This window comes from Aotus nancymaae, unplaced genomic scaffold (genome assembly GCF_030222135.1).
Source record: "Aotus nancymaae isolate 86718 unplaced genomic scaffold, 86718_ANA_hifiasm-v0.15.2.pri h1tg000041l, whole genome shotgun sequence".
Classification (NCBI taxonomy): domain Eukaryota; kingdom Metazoa; phylum Chordata; class Mammalia; order Primates; family Aotidae; genus Aotus; species Aotus nancymaae.
The window spans coordinates 27535269-27554698 of NW_026988455.1; the positions used below are offsets into that span (position 1 = coordinate 27535269).

General features: G+C 37.0%; 1 protein-coding gene across 7 annotated transcripts in view; it reads left to right on the top strand.

Moving 5' to 3' along the window:
- TUT7 (terminal uridylyl transferase 7) overlaps positions 1 to 19430 on the top strand; it is a 67274-nt gene that overhangs the window by 44997 nt on the left and 2847 nt on the right. For 3 of the 7 annotated variants that reach the window (XM_012463667.2, XM_012463684.2, XM_012463678.3), the window contains exons 19-28: positions 83 to 172; positions 544 to 657; positions 828 to 905; positions 1500 to 1677; positions 5193 to 5240; positions 5480 to 5571; positions 7382 to 7497; positions 9131 to 9456; positions 11448 to 11521; positions 11889 to 11952. In XM_012463667.2, the coding sequence (XP_012319090.2) occupies positions 83 to 172; positions 544 to 657; positions 828 to 905; positions 1500 to 1677; positions 5193 to 5240; positions 5480 to 5571; positions 7382 to 7497; positions 9131 to 9456; positions 11448 to 11521; positions 11889 to 11952 (1180 nt within the window). The other 4 variants (XM_012463692.2, XM_012463699.2, XM_012463706.2 and 1 more) reach the window with 3 other exon arrangements.

The window sequence follows — 19430 nt, forward strand, 5'->3', positions numbered from 1 at the left end:
AAAAAAAAAAAAAACTACAGCAACAACAACAAACCCTTTACACGTAATTGTTAGTCTTATAGTGTTATTTCCCTTTTAACAGGCCCTTCATAACACAAGGCTTTTATCTGCTTATTCCGCCATTGATCCCAGAGTGAAGTATTTGTGCTATACCATGAAAGTATTTACAAAGGTAAGTATGCTTCTTATTGTGACTTATCAGGAAATTTCATTGCGTCTTTAAACTTATGCTTTAAAGCATAAGTCTATTTTTTAATGAACTATAGTCATGTGAAATGCTTCATGTAACTCTTTGGCAGGCCCTATGGAGACAGCAAAAATTTGTTCTGAATTTTATACAATGATTTGATCTTGCATGTAGCCAACTGTCCACTGCTTTGCTAGGTTGGATTGGCTTTGTTTGCTTATTTTTTGCCTTTGAAAACGTGATTTTTATATTAGTCTTCAAAGTAATGCACTTTACTTTTAGTGGCAATAGAAGGGATGCAAACTTAACAGAAAACATTGGTGACCTTTCCTTTGTTCTTTGTTTTCCTTGTCTAGATGTGTGATATTGGTGATGCATCTAGAGGCAGCTTATCATCATATGCATATACTCTTATGGTGCTATATTTTCTCCAGCAGAGGAATCCACCAGTCATTCCTGTTCTTCAAGAGGTATTAGTGAATGAAATTTTATTTCTTACCTGGAACACTGGGTGATCTCTCAGCCTTTCTCCTCCTCTAAAATTCTGCAGTTCTGTAAAGTTATACCTATTTTCCTAGAAGTTTTTGTATCAATGCATTAAGTTTGTAATCCATACTAATAGTTTAAAAATTAATTTCAGATATACAAAGGTGAAAAGAAACCTGAAATATTTGTTGATGGCTGGAATATTTATTTTTTTGATCAAATAGATGAACTGGTACGTATTTTAAGAGTAAAGATTTTTCTATATCCTTGACAAAAAATTAGCTATACTACAGTGTAGTCAACTATTTTATTGCTTGTTGTATTTATATTATGATAGTAAAAAAAAAAAGAAGTAGTGTTTACAGATGTTTTCTTTGATGTGAGAATATTTTTACTAAGCCAAGTGAATTTCTAGGGACTACATCCAGTATTTCTTTAATGCCTAATAATTCCAAGTGGTTAAGTAACTCTATTCCAAGTGAATGAATATTTGTTCTGTGGTTTTGTACCTAGAGTTTAGAAAGACTTGTTGAACTAAAGATACGTAATAACCTACGCATTACCAAGGCTCTTAGAATCTGTTTCTGGATCCTCTGACTAAATGTTCTGAGACTTCACACTGAAAACTGGAGCTCTTCTCATTTCTAAGTCATAGAGTAGAGATTAATAAGCCAATGTAAAGATATTTTTAAATATGAAAGAAAAGTTGTATAATTAAACTATTTAATTAGAAATAAATCCAAATTTACTCCCTAAGATACAAATGAATATTGATATTAACACTTTACTAAAGACCATGGTGTCCCTTGTTCCCTTTTATTTCTAGCCTACTTATTGGCCAGAATATGGAAAAAATACAGAATCTGTTGGGCAGCTATGGTTGGGCCTTCTTCGTTTCTACACAGAGGAATTTGATTTTAAAGAACATGTTATTAGCATCAGGAGAAAAAGTCTGCTTACAACTTTTAAGAAACAGTGGACCTCAAAATACATTGTTATTGAAGGTACAAATAAAATTAAACTTGAAGTTGAATAGACTATAGAGCTTGAACTATAAGGACATTGTTCTTCCTCCTTGCAGCTGCTTGGGATTTGCAGTGCCCCAGCCTCATTGTCCACCCCAGGCCAACTTGTCTCTTTCCAGGCTAAAGATTTGTTTTTAAATGACTGAAGCCTTTTCACCTTGTCAACAATCTTTTACTTTTGTTAGACACATACTGAAGAATAAGGCAGCAGTAGTGATAAAGCAGCTTCAAGAAAGTGGTACTTTTACAACTCTCCTATTCGAGAGTTTGAAGAGTGCCACTAAGTGAATTTTCAAGATCTTCATTACCTATTGATGGAGTTCACCGATAAGTAATCATATATAAATTTTGGCATTTATTTTGACCATGTGGAAGCCTTTTTTCTATTTTTCTATTTTTATTTTTTTGAAACGGAGTTTCGCTCTTATTGCCCAGGCTATCTCGGCTCACTGCAACATCTGCCTCCCAGGTTCAAGCAATTCTCCTGCGTCAGCCTCCTGAGTACCTGGGATTACAGGCACCCACCACCACACTGGGCTAATTTTTTTGTATTTTTAGCAGAGACGAGGTTTCACCATGTTGGCCAGGCTGGTCTCAAACTCCTGACCTCCCGTGATCCACTTACCTTGGCCTCCCAAAGTGCTGGGATTACAGGCGTGAGCCACTGTGCCCAGCTGCCTTTTCTTTTTCTATTGAATATAGTGGTCTATTGGAGCCATTGATGCTAATAGTTGATTGTTTATTTCCAATTTGTGGGATTCTAATTTTAAGACAAAATGGAATTTAAATACTTAAGCTGAGAAATGGCTAAGAAATATTTTGTTAATTTTAATAAGATTTTTAAATTTAAAATGTTTAATATTTATATCATTTAAATAATATATACTGTTCTAAGCTGTGGTTTTATTATTATTTCTGCCTATTGGTAGTGTTAAAATACAGTGAACTTTTTGTAAAATGAAACTCAGATCACCATGCGTTACAGACATAGTTTTGACTTTTTAAAGATCTCATATGTCAAACACATAGAACTTTTGATTTATTCTTTGTCATTATCACTGCAGTTCTTATGGTCTGTCACTTATTATTCTTTTTTTTTTCCTTGAGACAGTCTCGCTCTGTCTTCCAGGCTGGAGTACAATGGTGCAATCTTGGCTCACTTCAACCTCTACCTCCCAGGTTCAAGCGATTCTCATGCCTCAGCCTCCCAAGTAGCTGAGACTAAGGTGCCATGCCACCACGCCTAGCTAATTGTTTTTGTATTTTTAGTAGAGACGGGATTTCACCATGTTGGCTAGGCTAGTCTCCAATTCCTGACCTTAGGTGATCCGCCCACCTGAGCCTCCCAAAGTGCCGGGATTACAGGCTTGAGCCACCACTCCTGGCCTATTAATGTATTCTTTTTTTATTTTTATTTATTTCTTTATTTATTTTTTGAGATAGAATCTCGCCTTGTCACCCAGGCTGGAGTGCAGTGGCGCGATTTCGGCTCACTACAACCTCTGCCTCCCAGGTTCAAGCAATTCTCCTGCCTTAGCCTCCCGAGTAGCTGGGATTACAGGCTCACGCTACCACGCTGGGCTAGTTTTTTGTGTCTTTAGTAGAGAAGGGGTTTCACCATGTTGGCCAGGCTGGTCTCAAACTCCTGACCTCGTGATCCGCCCACCTCAGCTTCCCAAAGTGTGGGGATCACAGGCATGAGCCACTGTGCCCGGCCTAATGTATTCTTTTTTAAGTTTTAAAGGTTTATTATCTTTTGCTTCTTATTTTTACATTACTTTCAGAGGAGCTGTTAATAATAGGCTAAACTAAAAAGAAGACTTCATAATCATAAAACCAGCTATTATAGAATTGAGATATTTCAGTGGTGATAGTAGTAGTTTGTTTTTGTTTTTTGGGGAGGTAGAATCTCGCTGTGTCGCCCAGGCTGGAGTGTAGTGGTACAATCTGAGCTCACTGCAACCTCCACCTCCTGGGTTCACCCTCCTGAGTTCTCCTGTCTCAGCTTCCAGAGTAGCTGGGACTACAGGCACATGCCACCACACTTGGCTAATTTTTGTTTTTTAAGTAGAGACGGTGTTTTGCCATGTTGGCCAGGCTGTCTCAAACTCCTTACCTCAGGTGATTCGTGCGCCTCAGCCTCCCAAAGTGCTGAGATTACAGGCATGAGCCACTGCACCCAGCCAGTAGTAGTTTTTTTAACTGTACAGTAGCTAATGTTGTAGTATCTCCACTACACCAAGCAAAACCAGAAATACACATACACACAAAAAATCACTTGAAGAAAGCATGACCAAACTGATGAAGCAACTGATAACCTTCTCAAAGCAATTATTATTGTAGGGTTAAGCTGAAGGAAGGGTCCTATACTTCAGTAAACTGTTAGTCTTAATCTCAGTATGGTACACCTTAGTTACTGTTCACTAGAAGCGTAATTGGCAAGTGGAAGATGCCTCTTTTTACTTCTTTACTTTTCTTGTGTATACTATATCCATGCAATCCTTCATTTTCTCAATAAGAGGATTCCAGAAGAAAGGACATCACTTTTTCTTCTTTGCCTTCTTGAATATTGTTTTAGGGATGTGAAGAATAGAAGTTAAATATCTATACCATAATGTCTAAATTATGAATCATTATGGTTGTATATTATTTTAGATCACTTATAAAACAGTTTTTGGATTTAGAAATAGTGCTTTTTAACCGCATTTATTTCATGAAACAATTTATTCAGACCTCACATACATCTTTGTCATCAGCATTGTTTTCATCGTTCCTACTGTTTTCTGAGTTATTTAACAAACAGTATTCCAAAGCACATCATATATACAGCTATCTAAGATGTTTGAGATGCAGACATATAAGATCAAATGAGAGTCTATATTAAGCTTTTATTGGAAATTGTATCCCAAGATCCAGGTAGCCAATGGCATGCCATTGGGACAGATGTATATATCTGTGTGTTTTAATTTATTTTATAAGTGTATTTTGTAATCTCCATGATGAATTATTTTCTACAGTGATCTTTCAGAAACTTGTTACATAATGGTAACATTTAGTGCTAAAATGTTTTAAATATATTTGTAACTTCTATATACATCCAAAACTAATGTCATTAAGTAATATCAGGCTAATGTGCCTTCTGCAAACAGTATTTTGTTCAAAAATAGACAGCCAGTCATAACATGAAGAGCTTTATAATGACTTAAATATAAAGCAGTTCCCTCTATTCCGACGAACACTTAAGTAGAAAAACTTGCCTTATGTTTAGGAATATGTATTGCTTAGTTTTATTATAACTTTTAAGCTCATTTAAAAGGTGTCATTTAAAACTTGTTTTTGCACTTCTTTTCTATGATGTGAATTTAAAACTTTTATTAATGATAAGAGAAGTAGGTGATATTCTTGTCTTGTTTTATGAACTTTTAAACTTATTGGATGAATGGTGGCATTTCCTATTTGATTACCTTATTTGCTCTTAAATTTTTTTTACATAGATCCTTTTGATTTGAATCATAATCTTGGAGCTGGATTGTCAAGGAAAAGTAAGTAACTTTGTTTTGCCAATTTTATTTTTTATTTTATTTATTTACTTTTATAATAGAGACAGGGTCTTGGCTTTTGTCACCCAGGCTGGTCTCAAACCTGGCTCAGGCGATCCTCCTACCTTGGCCTCCCAGAGTGCTAGAATAACAAGCGCCACCAGGCCCAGGTAGTTTGTCAGTTGTAATACAATCTCTTTTCCTTTTAACCCATCTGATTGAGTTCTCACTCTTCTTTTTAGTGACAAATTTTATAATGAAGGCTTTTATCAATGGTAGAAGAGTATTTGGTATTCCTGTCAAGGGATTTCCAAAGGACTACCCTTCAAAAATGGTAAGTGTCTATTGGAAATACCAAAAATAAATAATTAATTAATTAATTAAAGTGCCTAATTTGTACACATTACTTCAGTAGTAACTTAAATACTTAGAAAGTCTGGTGGGTCTAGCCAAAATAAATGACTATAGTACAAAATAGTTTCCAGAGGGCCCCCCACCTTCTTTTTTTTAAACATCCCTGGGTAGAGGCCATCAGAATAGAGAGAAATAGCTAGAAGTGGAGATCGGGTAGAAAAATTCCTAATTTTCCTGCTGCTACTTTTCCTTGGTAACATGCACCAGGGAAACTCATGCCAGCACTAGAGCAACTTTGAAAACAAAAAGAAAGTAAAGCTACACTCTAACCCCTGAGGTAGCTTCCTAATAGAGAAGATGGATTTAAATTTGTTAAATTCTCATTTTCCTCTTTGATACCTTTTTTCTTCTGGTTATCTATGCTAGCCTTCATAGGTGCATTGCTTTTCTGCCAGCATTCGGCTTGATGCCAGCCTTGGCCAAGCCCAGTTTGTACATATCTAGAATCTAGATATTCCAATCTGCTAGCAAAAAGTAGTAAATCTTCTACTGCAGCTAGGGGGATGACAGTGCTACCTATACCAGACAACTATCTCTTCTCATATAACTTGATACTCGGGATTTTAAGGAACCACATTTATTGAAAACAAAGCAAAATTATGTCAAAAAAATAATTTCAGTAAGAGGAAAATGATTAGGGACTAGTTGATTTTGTTGAGAATAAAGTTATGTTTTTCTGCATTAATTTCCTTATGAAGGCTTTTTAATTAATATTATTTTTAATTGACATAATTTATGGAGCACAACGTGGTGTTTTGATACATGTATATGGAATGATGAAATCAACATATAATTAACATATATCACCTCACCATTTTTTATGGGAGGCATTTTACATTTACTCTTAGTTATTTTGAAATATATACTGTTATTGACTATAGTCACCCTGCTGTGCGATAGATCTCAAAACTTACTCCTCCTGTCTATCTGAAGCTTTGTACACTTTGACCAACTCTCCTTCTATTCCCTCTCTCCTCCCAGCAAAGACTTTTTTATTTGAACATAAGTGTATTGCTACATAGGCACATTTAGTGTTTGATTACATCTGGTTTTTGCTAGATATTGATGTAGCTTCTACACCAGTGCTTCTGAAACTTGCTCAAACAAATCACCTGAGGATTTTGTTAAAATGCAGACTGATTCAGCAGGTCTAGGATCAGGCTCACGACTGCTTTTCCAGTGACAGCTTTTCCCTGGTGATGCTGATGTTGCTGGCCTCCCTCCACCTTAATTTTAGTACAAAGAGGCTAGAGGCTAGACCATTGTCTTTTTCTTCTGTTATTTTTCCTTCAGAAGCCACAACTAAGCAAAGCAGCAACACATAGCTTTTTTTCTTTTCTTCAATATAATCTGTGTGATGCAGATCATGTTTCTTAATTCATTAGGTTTTAGTCTTTTCATTTCATGTGGAGACAAAGCCTTTGTACCTGGCCTCAACTCCCTCCCACATCCTGGGGAAGCTGACTCACAGGGATATGTAATCCACTTCTTTAGAAGTGTGCTTAAACCTTTAGGACATGACTAAAACAAAAATGGATTTAGTTAAAACTATCCTGAGCTAGAGCTTGATGGTTTTAGATTTTGTTTGGAATTAAGCAGTATAAATAATATTTATTAAAAGTGATGATATATCAACATTGAATTCGAAGATTGCCATTTAATATGTGGTTAGTTTTGTGTTCCTATCTCACATGAATAGTTCAGGCTTTTATATATCTATGTTCTTCCAGGAGTACTTTTTTGATCCAGATGTGTTAACTGAAGGAGAGCTGGCCCCAAATGATAGATGTTGTCGAATTTGTGGGAAAATCGGACACTTCATGAAAGACTGTCCTATGAGGAGAAAGTAAGTAAATGTTCAAAAGGAGTGGTTGTGTTTTTATTTTCTTATTGTCCCAATTTTTAATTGAGGTACTATTATAACAAAGAAATACACTTGTGTGAAATCCAGCAGTTTTCAGTTACATTTAAGGTATTTTATTTTTTTAATGAAATGAAGTAATTTAAAACATGAATTTAGGCCAGGTGTGGTGACTCACACCTGTAATCCCAGACTCTGGGGAGTCCAAGGCATTGGATAATCTGAAGACAGGAGTTTGAGACCAGCCTGACCAACATGGTAAAACCCCATCTTTACTAAAAAACACAAAAATTAGCCAAGCATGGTGGCGGGCACTTGTAATCCCAGGTACTTGGGAGGCTGAGGCAAGAGAATCGCTTGAATCCAGGAGGCAGAGGTTGCAGTGAGCCAAGATTGTGCCATTGCACTCCACCCTGGGCAACAGAGCAAGACTACGTCTCAAAAACAAAAACAAAAACAAAAACAAAACCAGGACTTTAAGTGCAGATGACTAGGATTGACTCTGGTGTACAGGTTACAGTCTTCAGGGCCAGATCCCCTTTCCTAATTTTGGTCATGGCCCTAACCATTAATTAGCCTCTCTGACTGGGACAGAAGAAGAAAAGAGGAAACAAAAATTCTTCCTTTTTACAGTAGTGAGAAGTTCAGAATCATTTCAGTCAGTGAACAGTCAAATGAGTTTCTTCAGGATCTTAGTTACATTTCTAATGTACAGTAACTGTTCAGCATGTTGGGATTTATATTCACAAACAGTTCACTGGATTTTAGCACTCTTTGTATTCCACTTAAAGCTTAATAATTGCTGTGAGGAGATAAGCCACGCAGTTTGGTAACCATGCTTTCTTCTGGTGGTGTTTATGGAGAGGCAAGAGAGGCATGTTTTTGCTTGGTTGCCTGGGACACGTTTTGGGTGGTAGTGGTGGTGTTTTTAATGGTATAGTAACATTTAAAAATGTGGGACACGTTTTGGGTGGTAGTGGTGGTGTTTTTAATGGTATAGTAACATTTAAAAATGTGGGACACGTTTTGGGTGGTAGTGGTGGTGTTTTTAATGGTATAGTAACATTTAAAAACGTGGTGCTCAAGTTAAATTACCATCTGGAATTTGATAAGCATTTTTTTCAGTTCTTTTTTTAATTACTCAAAAATCAGTATTAGGACAAGGGAGAAATGATTTTGACATTTTAAGAACATAAATCTCATAACCAGTGTTCCTTTGTGAATTTAAGTCTTCACATCTCAAATTTCCAGTGCCTAGTAAAGAATGCTAATGCGCCAGAAAGGCCGTTCAAGAAATCATTGCAAGGATGATTTGCCTTTCATTACCTCATTGTCAAAGTAGGCATTCAACCAAGGAACCACCACTAATTGCAGATACTGGTTTTTCAGCACTAGAGCAACTTTGAAAATGAAAATGAAAAGCAATACTTATAAACCCTGAGGGAGCTTCTTAATAGAGAAAATGCTTTTTCATTTAGATTCTTGCTTTTCCCTTTAATACCTTCTATTCCTGGTTATCTCTGAAGTCTAGAATTGCCTTAATAATTTGGGAATTGCCTTAATAATTTGTTAGGCTTCTGGTTAGATTTTTTGCTACTAATATGATATCTTTCTACAGAGTGAGACGGCGTCGAGATCAGGAAGATGCCCTGAACCAAAGATACCCTGAGAACAAAGAAAAAAGAAGCAAAGAGGACAAAGAAATTCACAACAAGTACACAGAAAGGGAGGTGTCAACAAAAGAAGATAAGCCCACACAGTGCACACCTCAGAAAGCCAAGCCAGTACGGGCAGCTGCTGACCTGGGGAGGGAGAAGATCCTCAGGCCACCAGTGGAAAAATGGAAGAGACAGGATGACAAAGACTTAAGAGAAAAACGTTGTTTTATTTGTGGAAGAGAAGGGCACATTAAAAAGGAATGCCCACAGTTTAAAGGCTCTTCAGGTATGGACACCTATCACGCCTTGATGCTCACTCTAACATCTCAAGGGAAATCTCCTTTTTAGAGCTCTTTACTGTTTTAGTCATCTTTATTTATCAGTGTATTTACTGAAAAAGGACTTTGTTTTTAAGAAAGTAAAATCCCTTCCCCCTCCTTTAATGTTGATCCTTCATATATTTTAAATACTTATTCCTGGCTTTATTTAGAGTCTTATGAGAGTCATTTGGTGGACTTTTCTAAGATTATTAGTGAGGTGAAAGTGTAGTCATCCCTGGTACCTGCAAATGTAGCCTCAGTGACCAGAAAAGAAGCTGCAACTTGAGCTTTGCTACTTAGTATATGTAGTTGTGAAGTCAAATCACAGGGGGAGGCAGTAGCTCGAGTTATCTCAGGACACCATGCTCTGTGCACAGGTGAGCCACACCCAGGCACATGCATAGAAAAGGGAAGAGAAAGAAGTAGCCTGCACAGTTAGCAGTGGGTGTATCTGTAGAGGGGAATTATGCAAGATTTTTTTCCTGTAGATTTTGTCATTTCAATTTTCTACAAGTGAGTATGATTATTCTCATGATGAAGAAAATATCTATAGCAGTCATTAGTACAACACCATCCGCAAACCTTGCCCCTTTGAGTTGTTAAATACAAATTGGCCATTTTTGCTAACTGGGTGAAATGTCTATTGTGGGCACCTTTTTTAACAGACTACTAACTGTAAGAATATCTTGTGTGTGTATAATAAGTAATGATTTACAAAGCAATTTACATTCTCCCTTCTCAGAACAGTGCAAGTGATGAAATTTGATAAGCATAGAAATCTTGGGAAGTAATTTTTTTTTAATTAAAGTAGTTAATCCTGTCGCTATCCTCAGTTGTATGTATATGTTTGTGGACAGCATAAAATGTCAACTGCTTCACAGTTTCCTTAAAATACTCCACGTGTATAGTTCTTGGAATAAGAATACCTCTCTTCCATTTTATTTTATCACATTCAGCAATATAGTATATCTTTTTTTAAGACAGGAGATTTTTAGATCATACCCATTCTTTTTTAAAGGAGCTTTATATGAAAAGAAAAATATTTAAAAATTTTTATCTGTTGTTTTTAGAGTAGCGTTTAAATGTTTATGAAAGATATAGCTTTAGCTAGCTCACATGGACATACACCAGAATAAAGTGATTTTCTTTTGTTGCTATAAGAGGAAAATATATTTAAAAGAAACTACAGTCATAATAGTTGCTAACATTCATTGAGCATTCATTATGAGTTAGGCACTATTTTAAGTACTTTACATAGATAATTTCATTTAATTTTCACAACAGCTTCATTAAATGTGGTGGTATTAATATCCATAGTTTTACAGGTAAGGAAACTGTAAATAGTATAGGTAAGTTTTAAATAGTATTCCCAAAATTACTCAAGGCCTGTGTTGATGACTCATGACTGAAACATTATTACAGTCTTCCTCTTTGGTACAACAAAGTAGAGAATTTGCCCCAGCTTTGATGAATTTCTTTTTTCTCGCTAGTAGCAAGTTTTAAGTTGTTTACTAGGGAAGCTCTCACAACAGTTAGACCAGTGATTTTGGCGGCCTGTGGGGGCAGCAGCAACTCAAAAAGAAAGGGGAGTCCTGGTGGCAGAGGGATTATCAAGCTTAAGGAAAAGCGCTTCTCTAGAAATGTGGTCCCTTCAGAATGCTGTCTTGACATACTGTGGTTAGTAGTCATCATATTTTAAAAGTGAAATGCCAGTGGAGGCGTGGGGATAGATATAGGGAATTTCCTTTGGTGATAGTTAAAAAATAATCAGCTCCTTCTTCCTGTCTAAAAATTACGCTGCTTTCTCTTGTTTCTTCAGATATATTGCCTCTTTGTCCACACAATATACTGAGTGGAGCTTCTGTCACACCAACAGAAAGTCTCTCTCTGAAAGTTTGAAAATAGGGCTACTGCTTTCAATTTAAATTGGAACAAAAAGTGCTAATTTCTTTTTTAGGAATGTGTAAATCCGATTGTATGTTTGGATCCCCCTCACCTGTCCCTTTGAGACCAACTAGTCCATTTGTTCAGGTAAACCTAGCCCAAATGAAGAAGGAGGCATGTCTGTCATCTGTTCACTCAGGAGATGCTCCCTGATGCTCTCAGCTCTGCGCCAGGTCCTGGGCACCGTGGTGGCAGCCTGGCCCTCCTTCTGGCTGACCTGCAGCGCTCTTTTTGTCCGTGCTGTGTGTGTTCAGTGCATGGTGAGGCTTGCTGGGCACTGGATGGCAGGGCCTTGTTTCAGAACTCCTGCATATGGTCTCGCTTTTCGGTCAACTTGCAAAATTCTGCCACCCACATGCCTTATTTCAGCTCTCCTTGGATATGGTTTCAGTTTTAAGGCTGTTTCAGATGCTCTTCTTTTCGATATTGTAAACCAGTCTATTTCATTTTTTAGGCAGTGCTTTTACATGAAGACAAAAAGAAACAAAAAACAACAATATTTTTGAGTCCCCAGTCAGGTATGTGGGTTTTTAAAAGAAAAACAAATGTGTACTATTTTATTTACTGCATACTTTACCACATGCCTTCTGAGACTCTCTGAATACGTGTTTTTCACAGGGATTGGACATCAGAATCACTTGGTGGAACTTTAAAACACACAGTTGCCCATCCTCTACCTTTATTTCCTAAAGCTAATTCTTCAGTGGTTAAACATGGGCCTGTGTGTTTTGTAGATGTTCCAAGTAATGTTTATACCACCTGTGAGTGGCAACCAGAGTCTTCAATTATTTGTTCCAGTCCTGTGCTTTTTGTTGCTGCTTTGAACTTGCTACTGTCTTGCCAGCAGTGTTTTCTCCTCCTGGAGAGTATTTGCCACACACAAAGTAAGGAAAAAAAAGTAACTTTTAACCTGAACTCCACTCTTACCTCTCAACTACTTCATTTATTCATTCTTTCAACAAATAGTTATCCAGCCTTTCCCTCCCTTTCTAAGTTCAGGATGCTGGCTTCAACACTGAAGATACAGCAGTGAACAACCAAATCCCCTTCTCTCTTACTCTGCATCCTTCTCAGAAGAGGTAGACAATAAAGAGATACAGAGATACTCTGTCGTGTGGTGGCAAATGCTAGGAAGAAATAACAAAGCAAGAAAAGGGATAAAGAGGCAGCCTCTCTAGTAAAGTAACATTTAAGCAAAGAATCAAATGAAACAAAGGGGCCAGTTAAGGGGAAATTGGCATTAGACTGGTAAACTCAGAGTTGTCCTGCAGCATTAGTGAGGCAGTGTGACAGGGGTGGAGCAGGATTGGAAACTTGAGAGATGAACAAATTAAAAAAAAAAAAAAAAGGACTGGAACAGGCAGGAGGGTGGAGTGAGTGGTGGAGGTGAAGTCAGAGGGTGGATGGATCTGGGTTATGAAGCGTCTTCGGCAGTGGTAGTGACCGTTTTGTTGTCCGTCCCCTCCCCCGCCAAGTGAAATGAGAGACTATTGTAAAGTTTTGAGCCAAAGAGTATTATTATTATTATCTGAATCCTATTTTAAAAGGTTCAATATGTCTACTGTGTGGAGACAAGGTGGCCGCTTAGAAACCAACCCATCCCAGCCTACCGATTTGTAGAGATGTGGTCCCCCTATGTTGCCCAGACTGGTTTTGAACTCCTGACCTCATGTGATCCTCCCATCTTGGCCTCCCAAAGTATTAAAATGATAGATATGAGCCGCCACACTTGGCCATAGCTTCAGCCACTTTCTAAACATTTTATATAGGAAAAAGCTAATTCTTGAATAGCCAAGTTGTTCGTTTTGCCGAGAATAACGTAGCATAGTGTTTAAGATTGTGTGGGTATGATATCTAGCTTTGTGATCCTGAGAGACTGCCTTATCCTCCATATGCCTCAGTTTCCTCATGTGTAAAAAGGGGGTAATAATAATACCTGACAGGGATGTTGGGAAAAATCCATGTAAAAGTACCTAGAACAGTGCCTGCGTATAGTGAGAGCAGAGCAAAGGTTCCTGGTGGTGGTGTTATTCCTTCAGGTTATCACCAAGTCTTCCAGTGCCAGCATTGTTCAATTGAGAGAGAAATATAGATGCTAGGCATATACCTAGAAATGGCATTGACAATAGTTAGGATTTCTGTAATTATCTTCTGAGTAAAAGATCGAAATACTTACAAATCTTTTGAGCAACTGGAAAAAATTGTATTTACTACAGGAAAAATGTATTGCAATAATTATGTTACTTTATACCAGAAAGGTGGTTAAAATCTATCCTATCCAATAAATTAGACTCTTCCAAATAAGTATATGACAGATGATATAACTGTCTAGTTATCCATGATAGACATATCCAAATTATCTATGTTGTTATAAATGTGAACTATAACTCACCTGTAAGTAGTATTAATTTCCCCACAGCTCTTCCCTTCCATAGTACTAAGTATGTCTTTGACCCACTTGTAATTTCTCAAGAGAGCATGTTGATACGGACAGCCCCTTCTCTCATACATGGTGTATTGACCTTAGGCAAGAGATGTAGTTTCTCTGAGCTCCAGATGTCTCATCTATAAAATTGGTGTTAACACCATTTATCTCATAGGGTGCTAAGAAGATTAAAGTACCACCCATAGTAGTCACTCAGTCAAGTTGTCTTTCCTCTCCTGATACCTACCTCCATCCTTTCCTCTAGGTTGCATATAGTTCTTAACTCCCAAAGGAGCTCATAATAGATACAAAGTCTCATGAATGTCCTTGCTCTTTGTTGTTACTTCTCCCCCTCCGCACACAATGCCTTAGATATTCAGTAGGTTTATTGATTATAGGTGAACTTACTTGGAAAGAATAAAAAGACAAAGCAGGAGAATGGGCAAGAACATGAGTTTTGCAGTGAGACACTTGAGTTTGAAATCCAGCCCAATCATTTACTAGTTGTGTGACCTTTGTCAAGTTATGCAACCTCTCTGTGCCTCAGTTTCCTTTTTGGTAAATTGGTGCTAAAACCTCACAGGACTATTGTAAGGATTAACTTCATGTAGATAAGGCACTTAACACAGCATCCAACACATCTCATCACTCAATAAATTTTCACTGCCCTTAGTTACTATGGTTAACAGAAACACTTGCTGTAATTTCTCTCTTCTAACTTATAGGACAAATAAATAATGGAAATTTCTAAGAAAACGAAAGTATGCAGAGATTGTGGTACCACAGTGATAAACTGATTTTTATGCTTACATTAATTACTCTGGTTTATGTATGACAATTTATTCAGTATTAGAATCTCAGAAAACTCATATTTTTTCAATTCTTTAATCTTCCTACCCTTTTTTTGTTGAATTACTTTAAAAGAAAACGTACCTCTGTCTTTTCTTTTATTCCATTTTAATCTTATGGCTTGAAATCTGAAAAATTGAGATGCTGTAAGAGATTGGTGGATGTATTTTTGCCCTCATGGTAATGTATTCTTTTACAGCTTTTATCATTGATCAGAATTTTAAAGCCTCCCTATTTAAAAAAAAACAAAAAACAGTGATCTTTATGATAATAAGTTTTTTTTTTTTTTTTTTTTTTTTTTTGAGACGGAGTTTCGCTCTTGATACCCAGGCTGGAGTGCAATGGCGCGATCTCGGCTCACCGCAACCTCCGCCTCCTGGGTTCAGGCAATTCTCCTGCCTCAGCCTTCTGAGTAGCTGGGATTACAGGCACGCGCCACCGTGCCCAGCTAATTTTTTGTATTAGTAGATACGGGGTTTCACCATGTTGACCAGGATGGTCTCGATCTCTTGACCTCGTGATCCACCCGCCTCGGCCTCCCAAAGTGCTGGGATTACAGGCTTGAGCCACCGCGCCCGGCCCGATAATAAGTTTTAAATAATAGAAATACTTTTAAAAATAGTTTGGGGAGATCTCAGTGTTAGTGAATATAGATCATTCTCGTTGATACCCTTCTTTGGATTTGCTAGTGTATTAATATACCGTTGTTTATTTAATCATGTCTTATTAATGGACTGGCTGTTTTCACATATTTGATAAACCAAGTGTCTTCACAACTTGTGATTACGTATTCTCTCCCAAAATATTGAAAGCCCATATATATCCCTGTACATTTTAAAGTTGATATTTAAGTCTTTCATTGTAGTTGCAAAGCATGTAATTTCTTGGGGAAGGGGGGCTGTAAATATTTAAAATAAAACTTTTAAATCAGCCTTAAATGTATCAACTGAAGTATAAATATCATTGCTTTTTCATACCCACCATCATTTATGTAGAGCTCAGCTCTTCTTTAACAGACAAAAATGTTGTATCATTTCCCTTTTGCCCTTGATTTCCTTTGTTGTACTTGTTCTACAGAATTTAAGCATAAGATGATATATTTTGTTTGTTTGAACTTCTCTCTGAGGTGATATATTTTTATTACACATATTTTCTTGTATTTTATTGAGTAGCTTATCATGCTTATCTGCAACAAAAATGACAGGGGTGACAAGCTAGACCCTATTTTCTATAAATTGAATTTTTAAGCTTTTTATTAAATCTCAAAAGATGAAAATATCTTCTACATTGTTTTCACAATTATTAGAATATATAATTGATTAAAACAAATGTTAGTAATTTTACTTAAAATTACTTTTTATGTTTATATACTGAAAACAACTTTCATTTAATAAGAAAAATGGGATTTTTCCCTATACATTCATGTATCTTTGAGTCATTATTATTTATTGCATGAGTGAGACTGTCCTTTTCTATCCCTAATTTTTTGATTTTTATAGTTGATAAACTAGAAAAAACTCAATATTCTTTATGATAGCAAGTTAAAAATAATAGAAATACTTTAAGAATTTGGGAATACAAGATATATTACAATACTGCCATTCAATTATTATGATTCCTTCTTAATTACATGACCAAAAATCAGTGATGTATCATCAAAAATTATTTGTAATGATCATCCACTATCAATGTAAAAGCTAAAAATTTGGATTTTTATTAGAGGCATTCACATTCACCACAGATAGCAGCTTTTGTTTGCTTCTCCTCTTCCCCAGGTGTTTTTGCCTCATGGCAATACACCACAGTAAGATTTGACTGGTTAGGAGATACTCAATTCTTTTGTAAAGTAGGTGAATAATTGTCAAAGGGGAGTTAGAAAGAATAATTGGAATGATTCCTGAAAAGCAGCCTAAGCCTTGACCACAAAGGCATTCACAGGCATATAATTTTTAAGAAAGACTACATATGGAAGTTGAGGAGCTGCAAATTGACTCTCTTAAAACTATCTCCTTGTATCCAGGCATCATGGCTCATGCCTGTAATACCAGCAATTTGGGACACCGGGGTAGGCGGATCACCTGAGGTCAGGAGTTTGAGACCAGCTTGGCCAATGTGGTGAAACCTTGTCTCTACTAAAAATACAAATTTGGTTGGGTATTGTGGTGTGCACCTGTAATCCCAGCTACTCGGGAGGCTAAGGCAGGAGAATCACTTGAACCCAGGAGGTGGAGGTTGCAGTGAGCCAAGATTGAGCCACTAAGCTCCAGCCTGGACAACAGAGTGAGACTCCATCTCAAAAAAAATAAATAAAAAACCTATCCTTACCTACATGCCCTGTCAGGTAGGCTCAACAACACATGGACCCAAGTTGGAAGAGCATCATTTTTATAAAACACTCTAATGAATATTTGCATATTTGTCCATTTCATCAGGATAAATTCCCACTCATAAGAATTATAACTTAAAAAGTGTGCACATTTTGAGTGAAGCCAATATTCCCAAATTGTGATTGTTGACAATCCCAGAGAGTCAGTGACATTGTTTCCCATACCCCGACTTCATTGGGATAGTCTTCTTTTCATTTTGCATGCGTCTGCTTGAATTTATAATTACCATTGAACTCTACCTTTTTTTTTTTTTTTACATGATTTCATCTATCTTTCTTTATATTTATGTCTTTGTACTTTTGTATTGGAGTATTCCTGACAGGGTCTCACTGTTACCCAGGCTGGATGCCAGTGGCTCAATTATAGCTTACTACAACCTTGAACTCTCAAGCAATCCTCCCACCTCAGTCTCCCAAGTAGCTTGGACCATAAATGAGTGGCACTACATTCAACTGGTTTTTAATTTTTTTTATTTTTGTAGAGATGGGGGTCTCGCCATGTTGCCCAGACTGGTCTTGAATTTCTGGGCTCAGACGATCCTCCCTCCTCAACTTCCAGAAGTGCTGGGATTACAGGTGTGAGCCACTCCACTCTGCCCAGATTATTATTCTTTTAACCTCACTTAGATGTATTTGCCATACAGATGACTGTTTTAATAGTGTGATCTAACCAACTTTTGCTAGTTTCAAATCATGCTTACCAAATTGTATAAATTTCATGTTATTCCTCTATATTATATAAAAATTCATTCATGTGTTATTTCTAGTACTTTTGGTTTTTTTACATGCAAATATTTTATATTCAGGTATAGTGAAGATTTTCCTGATATAGTAGATTATATGTTTAAATGCTAAGGAAAAAGTATAATACTAGTAAGTTTAGTAAAAACCTGCTAGTACTATACTACCAAAGTGTTAACATTTTGGAAAAACAGAAACAGGTACAAGTAGTAGTATAACAATAACTAACTTACCTTCTAGAGAACTGTCATTGTTTTTCAATTTTCTTTTTCTTTTAGAGAGGGGATTTTACTCTGTCACCCAGGCAGGAGTACAGTGGCACAATCAAAGCTCACTGCAGCCTCGAACTTCTGGGCTCAGGAAGTCTTCCCACCTCAGCCTCCCAAGTAGCTCACAGGCATGAGCCACCGTGCCTGGCTCAATCTTTTTTTTTTTTTTTTAATGAAAGACCTGTCCCTGAAGTGGTAGAAGTGCCCTGAGTACCATTGCCAAGCTCATTTCCTCTGTCATGTTCTTCTCAGCCCTAGAAACATCCATATTACAAGGTTAAGTCTCCTTCTAGCCCCCCCATCCGCCCTCCCTTTTTTTTTTTTTGAGACAAAGTCTCCCTCTGTCGCCCAGGCTGGAGTGCAGTGGTGTGATCTCGGCTCACTGCAACCTCTGCCTTCCAGTTTCAAGCGATTCTCTTGCTTCTATATATCCTTCCAAATACTTGATTTTTTGTCAGAATTTTCATTTTTGCAAATCTGATGGATGAAACCTACTTTGGTGGTAATTTTTTTTGGTGGTAGTTTAGTAGCCTCAGCTTCCCAAAGTGCTGGGATTACAGGCCCTTTTTACATATTTATCGGCCATTTGGAGTTCCTCTTCTGTGAATTGTCTGTCCAAATCATTTGCCTATTTTCCCATTGAATTATCATTTTCCTATTAATTTTTAAATGTTCTTCATTTATTCTGAATACTGCTCTTTTATTATTGTATAAATTTCAAGTGTCTACCTCCAGTGTATCTTCTGTTTAACTTTTTGTGTGTATTGCCATTGTTTTTAATTTTGGGATAATCAAATTATTAACTTTCCATAATTAGTTTTCATCATCATATGGTTCATAATTTAGTGTCATCTTTAAGAAATTATTTTGTAACCTGAGGTCATAAAGATATGCATCTCTATTTTCTTCTAGCAACTTTAAAATTTTTTTTCTATTTAGATCTTTAATCCATCTAGAGTTTATATGTGTGTAAAGTATGAGGTAGTGATCTGAGCTTTTTTCCCTCTAGTGAAAAGCCTGCTACCCTTTTTTTTTTTTTTTTGAGACAGAGTCTCGCTGTGTTGCCCAGGCTGGAGTACAATGACGCAGTCTTGGCTCACTGCACCTCCACCTCCCGGGTTCAGGCAATTCTTCTGCCGCAGCCTCCTGAGTATCTGGGACTACAGGCATACATGCTGCCACGCCTAGCTAATATATATATATATTTTTGGTATTTTAGTAGAGAGGAGGTTTCACTGTGTTGCCCAGGCTGGTCCCAAACTCCTGTGCTCAGGCTTTCCCCCTGCCTTGGCCTCCCAAAGTGCTAGGATTATAGATGTGAGCCAT